The sequence below is a fragment of the Choloepus didactylus genome, chromosome 17 (assembly GCF_015220235.1).
Source record: "Choloepus didactylus isolate mChoDid1 chromosome 17, mChoDid1.pri, whole genome shotgun sequence".
NCBI classification, from domain to species: domain Eukaryota; kingdom Metazoa; phylum Chordata; class Mammalia; order Pilosa; family Megalonychidae; genus Choloepus; species Choloepus didactylus.
The window spans coordinates 26,755,394-26,773,670 of NC_051323.1; the positions used below are offsets into that span (position 1 = coordinate 26,755,394).

The 18,277-nt window shown below is 40.5% G+C and overlaps 1 protein-coding gene across 1 annotated transcript in view; it reads right to left on the bottom strand.

Annotated features, from left to right (window-relative positions):
• The window catches only part of SLC1A4 (solute carrier family 1 member 4), a 46,378-nt gene that overhangs the window by 15,069 nt on the left and 13,032 nt on the right, over positions 1-18,277 (bottom strand). The window contains exons 2-5 of the mRNA XM_037807356.1: positions 11,591-11,633; positions 9,392-9,454; positions 3,349-3,515; positions 42-275 (exon numbers count right to left, since the gene is read on the bottom strand). Of these exons, the coding sequence (XP_037663284.1) occupies positions 42-275; positions 3,349-3,515; positions 9,392-9,454; positions 11,591-11,633 (507 nt within the window). The remainder of the gene's footprint in view (positions 1-41; positions 276-3,348; positions 3,516-9,391; positions 9,455-11,590; positions 11,634-18,277) is intronic.

An 18,277-nucleotide genomic window follows, 5' to 3' on the forward strand; every position in this document is an offset into this window, starting at 1 on the left:
ACATGGCTCACAGCAGCCAAGGGCCCCTGAAACCCACTCACCTGGAGCAGGTGGCAAATGCGGTTGCAAATGGTGTGAGGAGGCCCAGCAGGAATCTGAATGGGTTTTTTCGTGTAAAAGCAAAATAAATAAGTGGCAGAACAATTCCTCCATGAATAAAGTGGCCCAGGATAGATGCAAAGATATATTTCCCCAGGCTGGTCACCAGCACGACGATGTCCTTCATTTCCACGATTTTGCTTCCGACCAGGAACATGATGCCCACAGGCACATACCTAGGGTATAAGCGAGGGCACTCGTCAGTGAGGATGGTGATGTTGGGAGTGGCATCTGCAGAATCCAGGGCCTTTCAACTAGGTGGTTTCGGTCTCCCTAGAATAAGCCTGAGGAATAGAAAAGGAAGGGAGTGCACCATTCCCATTTGACACAGGCCGTGAGCAAAATTAAGATGACTGCTCACTTTGGGTAATGGAGTGAGGACCAGACCCCAGGCTGCTTCCCCCTCAGACATAATCTGTTCTTAACAGATGGATACCACCTACCAGGTGGGCTCCCAAGCGGAAAGCCATGAAACTTAAGATCAAAGCCCCTGGGGACTGTGAGCTTGACTTTGGCTTTGCGCATGCTTGTTCTGAGACCTTAGAAACACAAAAGACTAATGCCGATTTTGCAGAATTGCTGTGATAAAAATCTGAGCCAAAGCTGGGGCTTTGGTTGAGTTTTAAATTCTTCTGTGTGTCTTGGAAAACATGATTCTGTGGGAAAAAGTCATGAACACTGACACTTCCAGGAACACTCCTGAAGTGTGACGATTTTTTTAATGGTGGGAAGGGGATGAAGAAGGGAAGGAACCAACAAAGGGAGCTGCAAAAAACTATAGGCAATTGTTTTGAATTTTGTATGAATTGAGGAAGAATTTTGTAACTATTGAATTTATTTGTAAATTTTAATTATACAGTTTAATTAAATAGTTTAAATTTCAAAGGATATAAATGGGTAGTCTCCCTCCCACCTCTGTCATCCGAGCACCCAAGTTTCCCTCCCTGGGAAGAGCCAACGTCACTGGTTTCTTGGATTTTCTGACGGAGATATTGTAACAGTATTATTCATTTTAAATTCCACAGAAATCCGTGAATACATTCTCATTAAAAACAATTAAAACATTACTTATGAGGCCAAAATCCTGTTTAGGCACCATCCTCAAGCCTGACTCTTCCTCTGATAACCCCTTCCACTTCCTAGGCATTTAGGTACATATGTACATACTTAATTCTGTTTATTTATTTTTTACCCCACATTGTATCCTTGAGATCTTTTCATATCAGTACACAGAAACCTAACTTATTCTTTTCTAATACCATCCTCAGAACAAAAATATCATTGGTCATGGACCAATAATTTTATAAAATATAATAAAAATAAATTATTAGAAAAACGATTATGGGCTTGGATGTTGCAGCAATGCCACTTATTCTCAGTTTCCCTACACATCTCATTGGGAACAGATAAATGGTTCAAACTGACACCAGTCCTCTGAATACCAATGCTTTGAGATTGCATTTGTGTGTGTTGGTGTATTCATACATACTACAGATAAATAGGTATCAGTTTTTTTCTACAAAAGAACTTGATTCTTGATTTCTTTTGCATGCAGATATTTCATATTTTGATGTAGTCAAATTTAGTAGCTTTTAAAGGCTTTTACTTTTTGTATCTTGTTTAGGAAAATATTCATTACCTCTATATTTTCTTCTCATACGTTAGAGGGCTAACTTCCTTCTTCCTTTTCTTCCTTTCACCCATAAGTGAGCACCATGGGGTTTTGTAAATAAAGTTTTCTTGGAAAACAGCCACCCTCATTCACTCTACAATGCCAGAGTTGGCTGTGACAGAGACTCGAAGCCTGCCAAGACTGCTGACCTGGTATTTAATCCATCTGGAATCTATGTCTATGAATAGTACAGGGTAGACAGGTGCTTTGATTCTAGAGTAGGTAATCAGTGAAGGAGAGAAAGGAGAAAAGATTTGAGGACTTGAAAGAGCTAGTACTGAAGGTCCTATAGCTGGTAAGATACCTTAACCAGTTAAGGCATTTTAAACCACAATTCCGTATAAAACCGCTTTCTGGCAACAGATCTCCCACTGCAGTTAAGCAAATAATACCTGTTTATCTGACTAGCACACCAAACTGAAGGAATGACTGTAAATTGCTTCCAGATTGAAAACAAATGACTTAACATGAGGCCATCACTTTCTTGTATACGGTTTCCTTTAGTCCTAACCTTGGGAGGATTTTAGACTTAAAAAAAATAAATCAGATAAAGAACTTGACATGTGATAAAAAAAACTTTCTGACAATATAAGATATTCCCTAGAACAACAGCAGTGCTATGAAGTGCCATGGTTATGACAATGGAGTCAGACCCTGGAATTTTGGGGTTGAGCAAGATAAACAGCACTGGCGTGGCCTCTAGACTTTGTCTCCCATTCAATTCCCAATTTTCTCACCAAATTCCAGGCTTCTCTCCTAAAGTCCATTCAGCTGCCTCCCCAATACCCTTGAAAGATAATTTTTTAAGGTTCGGCAATAGGGAAAGTCTTTTGTGTTTGAAAGGATAAACTAGTTTCTTGACAACTGATGGATAGAAGCTAAAACCAAAGAAGTCTGCCTTGGGCAAAACAGATGGATAAAGATAATAAGGGATTGGTGCTGAATTGGTATGATTTCTGAGAGATTGCTCTGAGGGATCTGGTTAAATTTTTACTTTTCAGCCAGGAATCAACTTAATTATTTTTATCGAACAATCATCCTTTCAGTAATACTACACAAAGAAACATTCATAAATTAAAAGCTTATATAAAAGAGGACTATCTTAAGTTTATACAATTAGGAGTTGGTACACATGGGGTAGGATGGAGTTGTCTTCCATGTTGTGAAATACTACAGCTAAGGGGTCTCTCTGAAGCTTGAATGCTATCATTTTAAGATAAATGAGCCCTATTTTATGCAACAGTTGGCAAATTTATGGAATTCAGTGCTCTACAAGAGGATATGGATTGAACCCATAGAGACCATGGGCAACAGAACCACAAGAGGTCCCTGTGGGCTCCGAGGAAGTGATGGGTAACTGTGGCACCTGCCTAACTTTCTGAGGACCTCGACACAGGCAGAAACCCAGCTCCACCGCCTGAACCAAGACCAGCTCACCCAGCCCCCAGACCCCGCAGCATCAATCGCATCCAGAGCCCTAGGCCAGGTGGCCCCACCTGGTGACCTCCAACAGCAGTTCTGGGTTCTTTTCTGGATGCAGAGGTCATGAGAGGGAGAGGAGGAGGGGCAGCACTGACCACATAATCCAGGACACCAGCACCATTGTCGCCTCATTGAAGGCGTTGAAGAAACGGATGAGCTCTTCTCCTTCCGAGCCCAGTTTCTTTAGGGCTACTCCTAACACCAGGGCAAAAAGGACCAAGCCCAAAATGTTCATCCCTTCGATCTCGGTGCCAACAGGAATCTGCAGGTTCAGAGAGGATAGAAGGACCCAAGTTCACAACCAGTAAGCGAGAATGAAAGACATAAATTTGCTTGGTGTCTCCAGACTAAAACACTATGCCCAGAATGCGAAAAATGTTCACATTTTACTTTAGCCCTTAGTGATTTCACAACTAAAGGGGTCAGAAACCCAGGGGAGACAGAGTCTGAGGATACAAAAGTCAACAAAACTTTCACCTAATTGTTAACTCTAAAAGCTGTTTGAAAATGGCATAGGTGAAGCAGAAAGAAGTGGGCTCCCCTCTACTTGGAGATATTCAATTAGAGGTTGGACAATCTCCTTGAAAGTTTGCTTTTAAAAGAATAGCTGGTTGGTGAAAAGTTCCTTCAAAGCCAGAGTCAATGGTTGTAACTTTGCCTCCTAAATGTCAACCAATTTTTTGTTGTTAGGATTTATGTATTCCTCCCAGCTGACGCATTTCACCAAAGATTTTGAGGATCAATAAGGTGCTTTTTCTGGACATTCTTTCCTAAATCACTGACTTAAAATATACAGACATAATGCATTCTTTATTTTTTTCTAGCAATGCTGAATCTCACTACTGCAAGCACATATTAGACCAACATTTTATTCCATTTTAACATGTTATGAAATTCTGAACAGGAAACATATGTCAGCATGGTAAAAATGGAAAAAAGCATTTTTACCATGGATCTGAGTTGTAGTCCTGGCCCTGATATTGACTAATTTCTCTGAGCTTTAGGCTCTTCATCTGTAAGATGAAGCAAATTGGACTTAAAATTAGTAGCTTTAACTCTTTTTTTACGTAGAATTTTTCTTCCAGTCAAAGAAAGGCTGGTAGAGCTCAGAGCCCCTTATTTCTGTAGGTCGAGAGGTGTAGGGGGCCAAAAGTACCTTCTCTTTCCCATGAGGGCTCATGACACAGTCTGAATATCATGGGTCAAATAACCCTTGAGGTGCCCCATCCCTTCCAGTTTGAACAGTTACACATCTAGAATGTAGGTTCATGAAGGCTGGGGCCTAGCCCAGTGCCTGGCAAACAAAGGTGCTCAAATCACATGTGTGAATGAATGACGACAGCTAGAGCAAGTTCAGCCCGTAAGACAGAGAGATCCTAAACTGTTTAGGACCCGTGATCTCACATTATTACCTTTGCAAGAAGTACCGAGAGGCATGTTTATTTATTAAATAAAATCACCACAAATATGCTTTTTTTTTTTTTTTTTTTATGGCCCCAACTAGTTCAGACTGGGCAGAGGGAACAATGACTGTCCCCATCCAGCTTCTCTGCCGTGCAGACAGAGATCTCACTGGCCAACCTTTCCTCTCCCTTCTGCTTCATCTGATCCCCCCACAATGGCCAAGGGAAGCCCTCATGACGGCCAAGAGCACTGTGCTGGTTTGAATCTGTCAGGTACCCCATAAAAGACCATGTTTTTTTTTTTCTTTTTTTTTTTTAATTAAATTCAGTTTTACTGAAATACATTCACACACCATACAATCATCCATGGTATACAATCCACTGTCCACAGTATGATAACATAGTTATGCGTTCATCACCACAATCTATCTCTGAACATTTTCCTTACATCAGAAAGAACCAGAACAAGAATAAAAAATAAAAGTGAAAAAAGAACACCCAAATCATCCCCCCATCCCACCCCATTTGTCCTTTAGTTTTTATCCCCGTTTTTCTACTCATCCATACACTAGATAAAGGGGATGTGATCCACAAGGTCTTCACAATCACACTGTCACTCCTTGTAATCTACATTATTATATAATTGTCTTCAGGAGTCCAGACTGCTGGGTTGGAGTTTGGTAGTTTTAGGTATTTACTTCTAGCTATTCCAATACATTAAAGCCTAAGAGGTGTTATCTATATAGTGCATAAGAATGTCCACCAGAGTGACCTCTCGACTCCATTTGAAATCTCTCAGCCACTGAAACTATTTCGTCTCATTTTGCATCCCCCTTTTGGTCAAGAAGATACTCTCAGTCCCACGATGCCGGGTCCACATTCATCCCCGGGAGTCATATTCTGCATTGCCAGGGAGATTTACACCCCTGGGAGTCGGGTCCCACGTAGCGGGGAGGGCAGCGAGTTCACCTGTCAAGATGGCTCAGTTAGAGAGAGAGAGGGCCACACCTGAGCAACAAAGAGGTACTCGGGGAGACTCTTAGGCACAATTATATGCAAGTTTAGACTCTCCTTTGCAGTAACGAGCTTCATAAGGGCAAGTCCCATGATCGAGGGCTCAGCACATCAAACTGCCAGTCCCAATGTTTGTGACAACATCAACACCAGTCCAGGTGAGGATGTCCAACACATCCTCACCTTCCCCCAGATCTTTGGGGCTGGGGAGGGGGAGGCTGTAAATATACTTTTTATTATCTGCCCAAATTACTTTGGGATGTGTCACTATTTCACTCCAGCCTATACTAACCTACCATATCTCACTTCCTATTCAAAGTTCCATGCAACTGTGGTGTTTGAACAAATCGACTGTAGAGTTGTACCGTTTAGAAAATTTAGATCCTGTACCAAATAGATACCTCTTCCCTTGGTCTCATATGGAAGTTGAAGTTTTAAAACACTATCAGTTTCAACCTTTACCCTTTGGCCTGGCTTGCCCTGGTCTTAACCAGACCTGCTTCATTCATATCACTAATTGAAGTCTGGGCTCTTTTTCAGCTTTTTTTTTTTTTTTTTTTAAACAGTGGCTGTATGCACTAATACTGACATTCATATCTGCTGACAAATATGCTTTTTAAAGACTTTTCCAATTCCCGAGTTAAGTGGAGGCTCCTAGTAACAGGTAAGATTTACTTGAAATGCACCAAGGACCATGAATTCAAATGTACCATAAGAACTGATGGGAGCAGCTTTTCAGTTTCTCTTAACTTTATGAAGAAAATTTTCAAACATAATACAAAAGTTGAAATATAGTACAATGATCACCATATACAACACTTTTGTTAATACTGATTCATATTATTTATAGAGAAGTAATAATAATAGTTAAGGAACATGGGCGTTGGAGCCTGACTTCCACCACTTTCTATCTGTGGGACCTTGGGCAAGTTACTTCACCTCTCTGTGCCTCAGTTCTCCACCTATAACAGGGGGACAATAACAGCAGCTACCATAAGATTGTTATGAAGATTAAATGTGTTAATATGTGTAAAGTGCTTAGACTGTGTCTGGCAAATGAAAACTAACAAGCATTAGCTATTATTATTCTAATGGGATATTTTGTTAGAGATCATTCCAGACTTATGATGCCTGGAATGTGGGGTGTGTGTGGGTGTGTGTGGGTGTATGTGTGTTTACAATACTATTTTAATCCAACAGACAATAAGACTTCTGAAAATCACCATCCTTTCTCTCGACTCGACCTACAGAAGTTATGGTAGGTACAATTTAAAGAGCTGTGTGAGAGAGAAGACTTCAATTTTGGACTTTGCTCTGTCACAGCTCACAGGAGGATTCCAGAGAAATTGACACTGCCAGGATTCTTTCAGCTGCACAGCTAACACCTGGTGTTGACCTTGGGCCTGCTGACTCACACTCTTTGTCTACATCCGAATCCTAAATGGAACTGAGGGGCAAAAATCAATGCAACCAGAGAAGTTGACTAAGAGCCAAAAGTTGGGTTTAGCAGGCATGCAATTCCAAAATGTGATGTTAAAGGTGTCAGGAGATTCCAGATAAGAGAACGGGCTCTCTGACTTGAAGGCAATGACAATTCTCCCAAGGCCTTGTCCCCCTTTCTGTAGGGGAGGCAGGCAGCAGGTAGACTTAGAGCAAGGTGTACATTTGCATTTACTGTTGCTGCCCACTCACTCTTGGCCCAGGCCTCCCCATGGCTCCTCCCTCACCCTATCAGAAGGCCTCCAGGTTAAAATACCACATCTCCTCCCCAACCAATGCACACACACCCCCTTTCTCTCTCCCTGTCCATCCTCCGGCCCTGCTTTACTTTTCATCTTAGCACTTACCCTCAACTGACATTGATTTATTATATATTTCCCTTTTCTGGAATGTAAGCTGTGTCTATACTGCTATAATCCAGCACCAAGGAAGGGCACATAGTGGGTGTCAAAGAAATCACTGTTTAATGAATTAATGATGTGCACTAAAATTACAGCCTAAGAAGTACGCATCCATGGCAGGTTACCACAGGGGATCAAAATGGGAATAGAAGATGGATCCATGGACTGGGGGAAGGGCCTTTCTAGATGGTCTTGGGTCCCTGGGTTGACTTCTCACTGTCACCAACACCCCATCCCAAGGGACAAGGACCACCCTGGCTATGTCTTGACACAGTTTTATAGGAAGAGTTTATGAAACACTGGGACTAGTGAGGAGATAACTGCTTCTCTCTTTCTTAAAGCCTGAGTCCTTGGCACTCCTCAGTTAAATTCATAGTGAGGGCAAGAGTTAATCAGTTGGGGTGGATGCTCACAGGTTACCAGCATTTCTAAAAGGAGCATAGAGCAAGCTGATGAATGCCACGTTTGCCAAAACTTGAAGGTATTGCAGAGACAATTAATTTTTCTAGGATTATTCATCATTCTTCATTTTAAATTGTCTTGATCAAACTTGGAGGTCTGTAATTTCAAGTAACTGAGAATGGGGGTAATAAATCCTACTTGATTGGGTTGTTCCAAGTCTCAAATGGGATGACATAAGGAGAGCAACTGTGCCAGGAGGGTGTCATGCAGGTGTGAGCCACTTACCTAGGGAGTAGGCCCACCTGACCCCGCATCTCAATTAGTCCTGCTTTGGAATCCAGAGATTGTTAGCAGGGGGCCCAGCTGGGCCTGAAGCTGCACCTTCTAACCAGAGGGTGGGCAGTGACATCCATCCTACTTAATTAAGGGCCACTGATTAAATCACAGAAAATATCATTCCCTGGGGGTATTTTTGGTTGTCATAATAATTGTGGGGTCTTACCTGGAAAGAGTGAGCACAGCCCCAAGTATGCCAAAATGCCTTGAAATGTTCAGGAAGACAGTGTAGCTAAGCACAGCAGACTTTCCCACACACTTTAGGCTTCTGAGCTTTCCATCAACATTCAAGCAGGTTTATAACCTGAGCCTAGAGCTAAGTCCATTTTACACATAAATGCAGGCTTTTCTCTCCATAGTTTTAATGCACTCTGGGTTTTCCAGTAATGCCAAGTTGATGCACACAGAAAGAAGACTGTAATGTGTTTTGTTCTAAACTTTATGAAGTGTTTGCCAAAGTGTTGATAATAACCAGGTGATGAGCACATCACATTTATGCCAGTTTGCAGTTATAGTTGTTTGATTCAGGGTGATTCCATACACATACATGACAATATTTATTTAGTCCTTATTAAAAATTACCCCCACAAAGTGTCAACAATATTTGATTGAATTCTGTCTCCCTGCTTCTAAATACAAATTTATTCATTTTTAAGTAGATGTGAATATCTGAAAACATTATTTCTTCTAGTACAGTTGTGCATTTACATGGAAAAATACATATTGTTTTATTTTAAATCACTTTATTTCTTTCTTGTATTACATGAACTTTTTAAAGTTATATATATGTAGGTTAAATCATTTATTAATTAAATTTCAGGATAGCAGATGAGGTTTTATAAGTATATTTTGAAAAAAGAGGACCTTAGTTCCAACTGAGCACTACAGATACACTGGCTTTCGGCTATAGTGGTAAATAAACAAAATAATCAGCTCAACCCGTGTGCTCCAAATAGTCCATTTAAACCCCAACGTTTCATGCTCTGCTGAGAAAAAGATGCCTCATGTATCTTCCACTAAGAAACATCATTTGCTTTTTTTTAATAAACATTTTTCATAAGTAATCTCATAAATGGCTTTACCTTTTCTGTAGTGGCATTCCCAGAGCTCGTGTTGTGGGTCACAACTCTGTAATCGGTGGCATACTGTGAGCAAGAAAAGGGAAAACCTGCCATCAATTCACAGGCTAAGACTGGCCCAGGGGAGCCAAGAGGACCACCAGGCCTCTCCTGCCCAAAAGCCCTGAGGGTCCTGGGCAGTTGTCATTTGGTTGGTCTATCAAGAGTCCCTGAGAACTGTACAAAAGCTACATTAAGATTGAGGTAGCTGGGTGGGATCTAACATCACAGGGAAAATGCCCCAAAGGGTATTAATGGAAAAACTGAAAAAAATTGGAGTATAGACTCTAAGCTTTCTATCAATGTTAAATTTCTTGAACTTGATAACTACTTCATGGGGTTACATAAGTGAATATCCTCGTTCTTTAGAAAAATACATGAGGTATTAAGTGTTCAACGAGCATGATGTATGCAACCTACTCTCAAATGTTTACGGGAGAGAGAGAGAGACAGAGGGAATGATGCAACAAATGTGGCAAAATGTTAAAAGCTGGTATCTTTAGGTCTCCGGGTAGGGGTTATATTGGAGTTCTCTGTATTGGTTTTGAATTATTTTTGCAGCTGTCTTGTAAGGCTAAAATTATTTTGAAATAAAGTTTAGAAAAAAAAAAAAAAAGATCAAGGTAGCATGTACTCCAGAGGCCTCTGGCTTATTTAGGAACCTGAAGAACCAGGGGGAATTTCCTTAGGTTCCTTGGGCAATGTTTTGGAGCAGAAGGCCTGCACAATTCCATGCCCCCAAAGCAGCTGACAGTTACATTATTTGCATAACCTTGCTATTAACTTCCTAATGCAAAGGTCACTCTTCAATGTCCCACTTTATTTTCATTTATTTATTTATGCTCCACTGTGTTCCAGAACTTAGTTTACCTTGACTGCTTTTCAGCCTCTGTTTCTAACTGGTCTGAACCTCTCTCTCCAGCGTTAGGGATGTGAGCAAGGCGAGGGGCTGCAAGGGGCTGCCTCTGGCTGTCTTTGGAGACTCACTTACAAGTGAGGCGTCTCCCTGGCTTTGGTCCTACGGTTGACTTCAGGTACTTTTGCATGGTGCACAAAGGGGTCTCCCTGGGGCAGCAACGAGTAGAATTTGTTATAAAACCTCCTTTCTGACCCCTTTGACGGGCAGCCAGGGAGCCCGTTAGGATGGGCAGACCCAGAGGCTGGCCTCCTGCCTGCTGCTGCTGAGCTCGGGCCTCTCTCAGCTTTGATGGGTTAGGACTCCGAGAAGCAGAGCTGCTCAGCTATCCCACAACCAAGGCAGCAAGAGAAACAAAACCCACCCCACCCCGACTGTGACTGAGGGCCCCATAAACCTGGTTTTCTCTCCTACTTCACATTACATACTCAAATCCCACTTATGCTTATACTCAGCTTGAAAAACAAAACAGAGAGGTTCTAAGTAGAAAGAGCAAAGTCTTTGCTTGAGAAAGATAATCTGATTAGAACACCTCATCAAGACTTTCCTAGTCCTCTGTGTACAGAACAGTCACAGGGCTGTTACTTGCACCATTGGTAAAAAACGGGGGAAAACGAGCAACATCCTGAATATCCATCCGAAGGGGCTGACAGAGAAAAATTATGGCCCACTCATCGAGTAGAACCCTGTACAGCCATGAACAATTATGCAGGATACTTACTGACATGAGAAAGTGTTCATGATATGTTGCCTTAACAAAACAATATGTGTAGGATGAGCTTATTTTTATTTTTAAAACACATGTGCACATGCACAGAAAAGCTGTCTTTGAAGGTTGTATACCAAAATGCTAATTATGGATAGCTAGGCAGTGATTATGGGTGATTTTCATTTTCTTCCACTTTTTGTATTTTGATATTTTTTGGCAATGTGCACATATCACTTTTATAGTCAGGAAAAAAAAAGATAAAAGCGTATTTAAAAAAAAATTCTAAAGTATTTAAGGGATCCCCAAAATGTCATCAATGTATTTCTCAGGTGATAGAACAAGTACGATGTTTTAGAAAGGTTTTGTTTGTTTGTTGTTTTGTTTTTACTCCAGAAGCCAATCTTTAAAAATTTAGGCCAGTGTTAAGTTTCTTGACAGCACTGTCCCTCCCAGTTCCACCTTACCCAACTATACAGCAGTAATTTATACACGCCCCTCTTCAAAGTTTCATATATTTAGCAAAGCATTAAGACCTTACCGTACGAAAAGCTGCAACCACAAGATTTGAGGGAAACAGGTTTCTGTTGGAAAAGAAAGCATTCTGTCAGTATCCTTAAAATTCAGAGTTCTAAGTGTCTACTTTGCACTGTCGATTTCTAACGGCCAAATCCGTTGTTCTCTCCCCCCACCCCAGTGGTTGCTGGATCTTCCTCACCCAAGCAAGGGGATTGCTCCTTGGCTGCTGGGCCAAGGTAGATATTTTGAGTGCACTGATTTTTGCCCTTTTCTCCCTCGTGGTACACGTTGGTATTTAGGCTTAACTGTGTCCAACTAAACCTTAACTACTGAATTACTTTCCTTTCCCCTTGAGGTTTAGCCCTATTGCAGTGGTTTCCAATGGAGAGTGGTGCTGACCACTGGTGAAATCCAAGGGCATGTTTTTATTGTCACAATAACTGGGAGGCATTCCTGGAATTGGGGGCAGTGAGTGGAGGGAGGGAGAGTCCCAGGGGTCAGCCTTCTGTCCTGCTATGTGGGGCAAGTCCTGTACAACAAATTATCTCAAGGCCCTCGTGACTTTCCAGTGTCCTGTGTGACAAACATATGGATGCAAACCTCATTTATAATTACCTGAGTCTAGACGACTCCAAAACAATGTATTTTCTTTGCACAGTTTTAACAACAAGTTAATTTTCCAGGAATACAACTACTATATAAAGCATGGAACAGTGCTTTGTTTTATTTTGTTCAGAATGTTTCCAACGTTTTTCACCTTTCTGGAATACCGCATTTCTAATAGGAACTTGTAGGATCTGAGTCCTTAATTCCACACAAGTATCAAGTATCAGTCTGCATTTATAACTATCTCATTCATGATGATACTCCCTTCAGGAACATCTAGTCACTTGTTTCAGAGCATTTATACATTGAGATACATTATGTTTATTGAAAATAATTTTCTCTTTGTCTTTAATGTTATAGGTAAGTCATCTTGATGTTTTGAAATTATGTGCCTAGGTAAATTTTATTTATGGATTTCATTTTCAGATGCAGGCTATTACAAAATATTTGCTATATGTGTTACAAAAATACTTATTATGAAAGAAAGGCAATAGAGCTGATTGAATTAAGCTAGATTTCAAAACCAAAATGTATTTGTGCTGGTTTGGATATATTATGTCCCCCAAAACACCATTATCTTTGATGCAATCTTGTGTGAGCAGACGTATTAGTGTTGATTAGATTGTAATTCTTTGACTGAGTGTTTCCATGGAGATGTGACCCACCCAACTGTAGGTGATTGGATTATCTGACTGGAAAATTTCCATGGAGGTGTGGCCCCATCCATTCAGCATGGGCTTTAATTAGTTTACTAGAGCACTATATAAGCTCAGTCAGAAGGAGTGGGCTAGCAACAGCCAAGAGGGACACTTTGAAGAATGCACAGAAACTGAGACAGGAGCTTCAGCTTACAGAGACATTTTGAAGATGGCTGTTGAAAGCAGACTTTTGCTCCGGAGAAGCTAAGAGAGGACAAACTCCCCAAGAGCAACTAAGAGTGACATTTTTTGAGGAACTGCAGCCTTGAGAGGAACATCCTGGGAGAAAGCCATTTTGAAACCAGAACTCTGGAGCAGATGCCCGCCACGTGCCTTCCCAGCTAACAGAGGTTTTCCGGACACCATTGGCCATCCTCCAGTGAAGGTACCCGATTGTTGATGTGTTACCTTGGACACTTTATGGCCTTAGACTGTAACTTTGTAACCAAATAAACCCCCTATATAAAAGCTGATACATTTCTGGTGTTTTACATTCTGGCAGCATTAGCAAACTGGAACACTATTCATACAGTTTTTCTTAAGGGCTTCTTTGGGTCGGGCTCTGTGCTGGATACTGATATTGAGACGTAGGAAAGTCTAGCCGACAGACCATATTTTCTACCCATTTCCTGCAAGAAACATCTGACAAAGCATAAGACTAGAAGAGAAAAAGATGGAATCATCCTGACAATCTGTGTCAAGCTTATCTGCTAACTTTCACTTCTGCGCTAGCACTAGGATCTCCGGACAATTATTTGCAGTGCACCTGATTTCAGATCTGCTTGCAACCCAGCAATGATGGTAGGCAGAGTCTAAGATCACTGATCCCCTGGCCATCCCCACCTCCTGGTAGTCTCTGCTTTGTGCAGTCCCCTCCCCTTGAGTGGGGGTGGGGCCTCCACCTTGCTTCTAACCAATAGAACACAGAAAATGTGATGGGACGTACTCCCGTGACCTCATCACATAAAACCGTAACTTATATCTTGCTAGCAGACTCTCTTTACTGCCTTCTGGGCTTGCACATGTTGATGAGGCATGTTGGAGAGCCCACAGGACAAGGACCTGAGGGTGGCCTCTGGCTGACAGTCAGCTGGGAACTGAGGCTCCCAGATCAGCACCTTTAAGCAACTGAATTCTGCCAACAACCACATGACCTTCAAAGCGGGTCCTTTCCCATTTGTACACCGATGTTCATAGCAGCACTGTTCACAATTGCCAAGAGATGGAAACAACTCAAGTGTCCTTCAACAGATGGGTGGATAAACAAGATGTGGTATATGCATATGATGGAATACTATGCAGCAGTAAGAAGCAACACGGTCTTGAAACACATGCAACATGGATGAACCTTGAAGATATAATTCTGAGTGAAATAACTCAGACACACAGGAGAGACATTGTATGTTACCACTTCTATGAACTATCTGAACAATGTAAAATCAATGTCTTATAATGTAAGAATATTGGGGACCTAGTGATAGACAGTAGCTAGTGAGGGGGAATGATAGTCTATTATGTTCAGATATGTTAATGATGGTGAATTCAAAGGTGTGGTAATGGATGGGGGTGATGAGTGTTTGTTAATGGGATTGTAAGTATCAGAGTTGTATTGAAGGTGAATAGGAATGAAAGGGGTTGTTTAAAGGCATGTTTCCCATATCAGCACCACAAATATAGATAGGTGCTTGCCTGATATACTTCTAAGGTATGACACTGGCACAGAGAGTTGACAACAGAAGGGTACATGGGAAAAACCTACAAATTGCATACTAGGGACTATAATTAATAGGAATACCATACTCTATAGAAGTTTCACTCACTAAGGTTATTTGTCAGAAACGTAAATCCTTCAGAGTGCCCTTATGCTAGCTAAGTCCCAAAACCCAGAGGCAATATCTTCTTCAAAAACATCAACTAGATGTGTCCCCTTTGCTCATAAAGTTGACACTCCTTTTCATCATGAACAAGTTAGGGTGGTCACTGTCTAGACATCCCTGAAGATCAGGAAAGTGATTAAACTAGAAGAACGCGTAGCAACAGACAAGATGGAATTTAATAAAGGATTGTGAATACTGAATCTTTATATAATTTTCTTTTCCTTAGTTGCTAGGGTATTAGAATAGTTAGAAGGAAAAAATTGAAATGGTGGAACTATAACCCATAGCATCCTTTGAAATATGTTATAAGGCTACTTGTTAAATTGTAATTTGAAAGATATACCTTTTTGTATATATGTCATATTTCACATAAAGAAGTGACTGTAACTATGGTACTGCAACTCATAATAATTTTGGAAATTTCCTATATATCTACTAGTTAAATCTTACTTTGAAAAATACTACCTTTTTGTATGTATGTTTTATTTCATAATAAGGAAATAACTGAAACTGTGGAATTATAATCTATAATCTTTGAAATTTGCTCTGTAACTACTTGTTAAATTACACTTGGAAAGTTATCACTTTTATGTATATATGTTATATTCCACAATAAAAAATATGATTTAAAAAAGTGGGTCCTTTCCCAGTTGAGCCTTCAGATGAGACCCTGACCCCTATCCTGGCCAACATCTTGACTGAAGTTTTATAAGAAACCTTGTGAAGCAGAGGACCCAGCTAAGCCCTGTCCAGATTCCTGACAAAAGATACTGAGAAATAATGTGAGTGATTTAAAGCCACAAAATAAATTTGTAGCATTTTGTTATGCAGCAATAGATAACTGATACACCAGCCAGCAGGGTTTAGTTAATGAGATGTGAAAACAACTTCATTAGAACATGTAGGGTGCTCCCGCAGGAGAGACAGCATTTAGAGATGGCAGCAAAGCATTTCCTAAACTTACCTGTCTATGAGACCTGAATTACCGGCAACGTATTTAAAGAATACTAGCAACTACATGCCTGCATTTAACCAGACAAAAAGTGATCTTCAGTTGACTTAACCACTGCAAAACTGTAGTCAGAAACTTGAGTCCTATTACATATTTGTTCACTTAAAAAAAAAAAAGTGTAGAAATAGATCAATAAGCAGTAACTTGTATTGGCTCTTGTTTAGTATGCAGACAAACAGCTACTTAACACCTGCCTATCCTTTAAATTATAAAACAACTTTGTGGCATATTTCAATCTTTGGGGTAGATTTGATATCTTGTTTCCATTTGTTAAACTAGTTAGATACAGAAACCATCCCGAACCAAGATGTCCCTGTTCTACATCCACCACACGGTAGCTATCATGAGCCAGCCACTGGATTCTCTCCCAAGAAAAGCAGAGAAGTTAATGAAAGAGTCAGTTAGAAGTCCTTCATCTTCCCCACAGGGAACAATTTCCCCTGCAAATATCTCATATGTTTCAGAGATTAACTGTTTCCTCATTTGGTGCAAGCAAAGCCTTTCTCACAGCACTGAAATGCACTCTCTTCCAAAAGGCACAAACACTATTTGTTTAAACTCTTCTATCTAGCCTGCCTGGTCTCTTTATTAAGAGTAACAACCTGGAAACATCTCACTCAGAATGGACACTGACCCTAACCCAAGAATTTCTACACCAAACAGCCATTGACCCACTGACCTGTTTTCAGACAGTCTACAACATCCAATGGGAACAGAGTGCAGATGATACCAGAGGCAAATCAGCAACTCCTGCAAAAAAGTATCAAGTTCCTACAGGGTCACAATGGGTTCTGTGGTTTCTTGTAAAGTTAAACATACACTTACCATCTGACCTGGCAATTCTATTCCTAGACATTTACCTAAGTGAAATGAAAATATTTATCTGCAAAAATAATGGCATTATTCACCATGGTCCAAAACCCAAACATCCATCAACAGATGAATAGATAAACAGATTGTGATATATCCATATAATGGAATAAATACTACCTGGCAATAAAAAGGAACCACACTGATACAGGCAGCAATATTGAAAATCTTAATAACATTGTGCAGAGCAAAAGAAGCCAGGCAAAATAGAGTACATAATGATTGATTTCGTTCACATGAAACTCTAGAAAAGGCAAAACTAATCTGTAGTCCCCAAATAACCAAAACCATCTTGCAAAAGCAGTAGGAGAACACACACTTCCTGACTTTAAAACTTATTACAAAGTTACAGTGGTCAAAACAGCATGGAACTGGCACAAGTATAGATATATAGGCCAATAGAATCAAATTGAGAGTTCAGAAAGACACTCACATCTATGGTCAACTGATTTTTGATAAGACTGCCAAGTCCACTCAATTGGGAAAGAATAGTCTCTTCAACAAATAATGCTGGGAGAACTGGATATCCATATTCAAAAGAATGAAAGAGGATCCCTATCTCACACCATATACAAAACTTTACTCAAAATGGACCAAAACTAAATATAAGAACCAAGTGTGCTGGTTTGAATCTATTATGTCCCCCACAAAAGCCATGTTCTTCTAATCCAGTCTTGTGGGTGCAGACTTATTATGGGTGGTATCTTTTTTGTTTTGCTTTGTTTTAATTCATTTTTTTTGTGACACATTCATGTACCATACAGTCATCCATAGTGTACAATTGTTCACAGTACCATCATATAGTTGTGCATTCATCACTACAATCAATTTTTGAACATTTTCCTTACTCCAAAAAAAAAAAAAAAAAAAAGTAAAAAAGAACACCTAAGGCATTCCATCCCCACATCCCACCCTATTTTTCATTTAATTTTTGTCCCCATTTTTCTACTCATCTGTCCATAAACTGGATAAAGGGAGTGTGAGCCACAGGTTTTCACAATCACACTGTCACACCATGTAAGTTACATAGTTAGACAATTGTCTTCAAGAATCAAGGCTACTAGGTTGCTACAGTTTCAGATATTCCCTTCCAGCTATTCCAATACACTAAAAACTATAAAGGGATATCTATACAGCACATAAGAATGTCCTCCAGAGTGACCTCTCAATTCCAATTGAAATCTCTCAGACACTGAAACTTTATTTTGTTTCATTTCGCTTCTCCCTTTGGTCAAGAAGATTTTCTCAATCCCACGATGCCAGGTCTAGGCTCATCCACGGGAATCATGTCTTGTGTTGCCGGGGAGATTTACAATGGTTAGACCTTTTGATTAGATCATTTCCATGGAGGTATGACCCTGTCCATTCAAAGTGGGTCTTGATTAGTTTACTGGAGTCCTTAAGAGAGCTAAGGGGCCAACACATACCCAGACGCTTAGAGAGGCAGAGAGAAAGATGTTTGGAGATGCTAAGCTCAGAGATGAAGCCAAGAGTTTGCCCTGGAAAGCTAAGAGAGGACACCCCCAGACACTTAGAGAGAAATGCCCTGGGAGAACAAGCAAGGATTCAAAGGAGCTGAGAGAGAGAAAAGCTAAGAGAAACAGAAGCCCACAGACATTTTGGAGAAAGCCATTTTGAAACCAGAA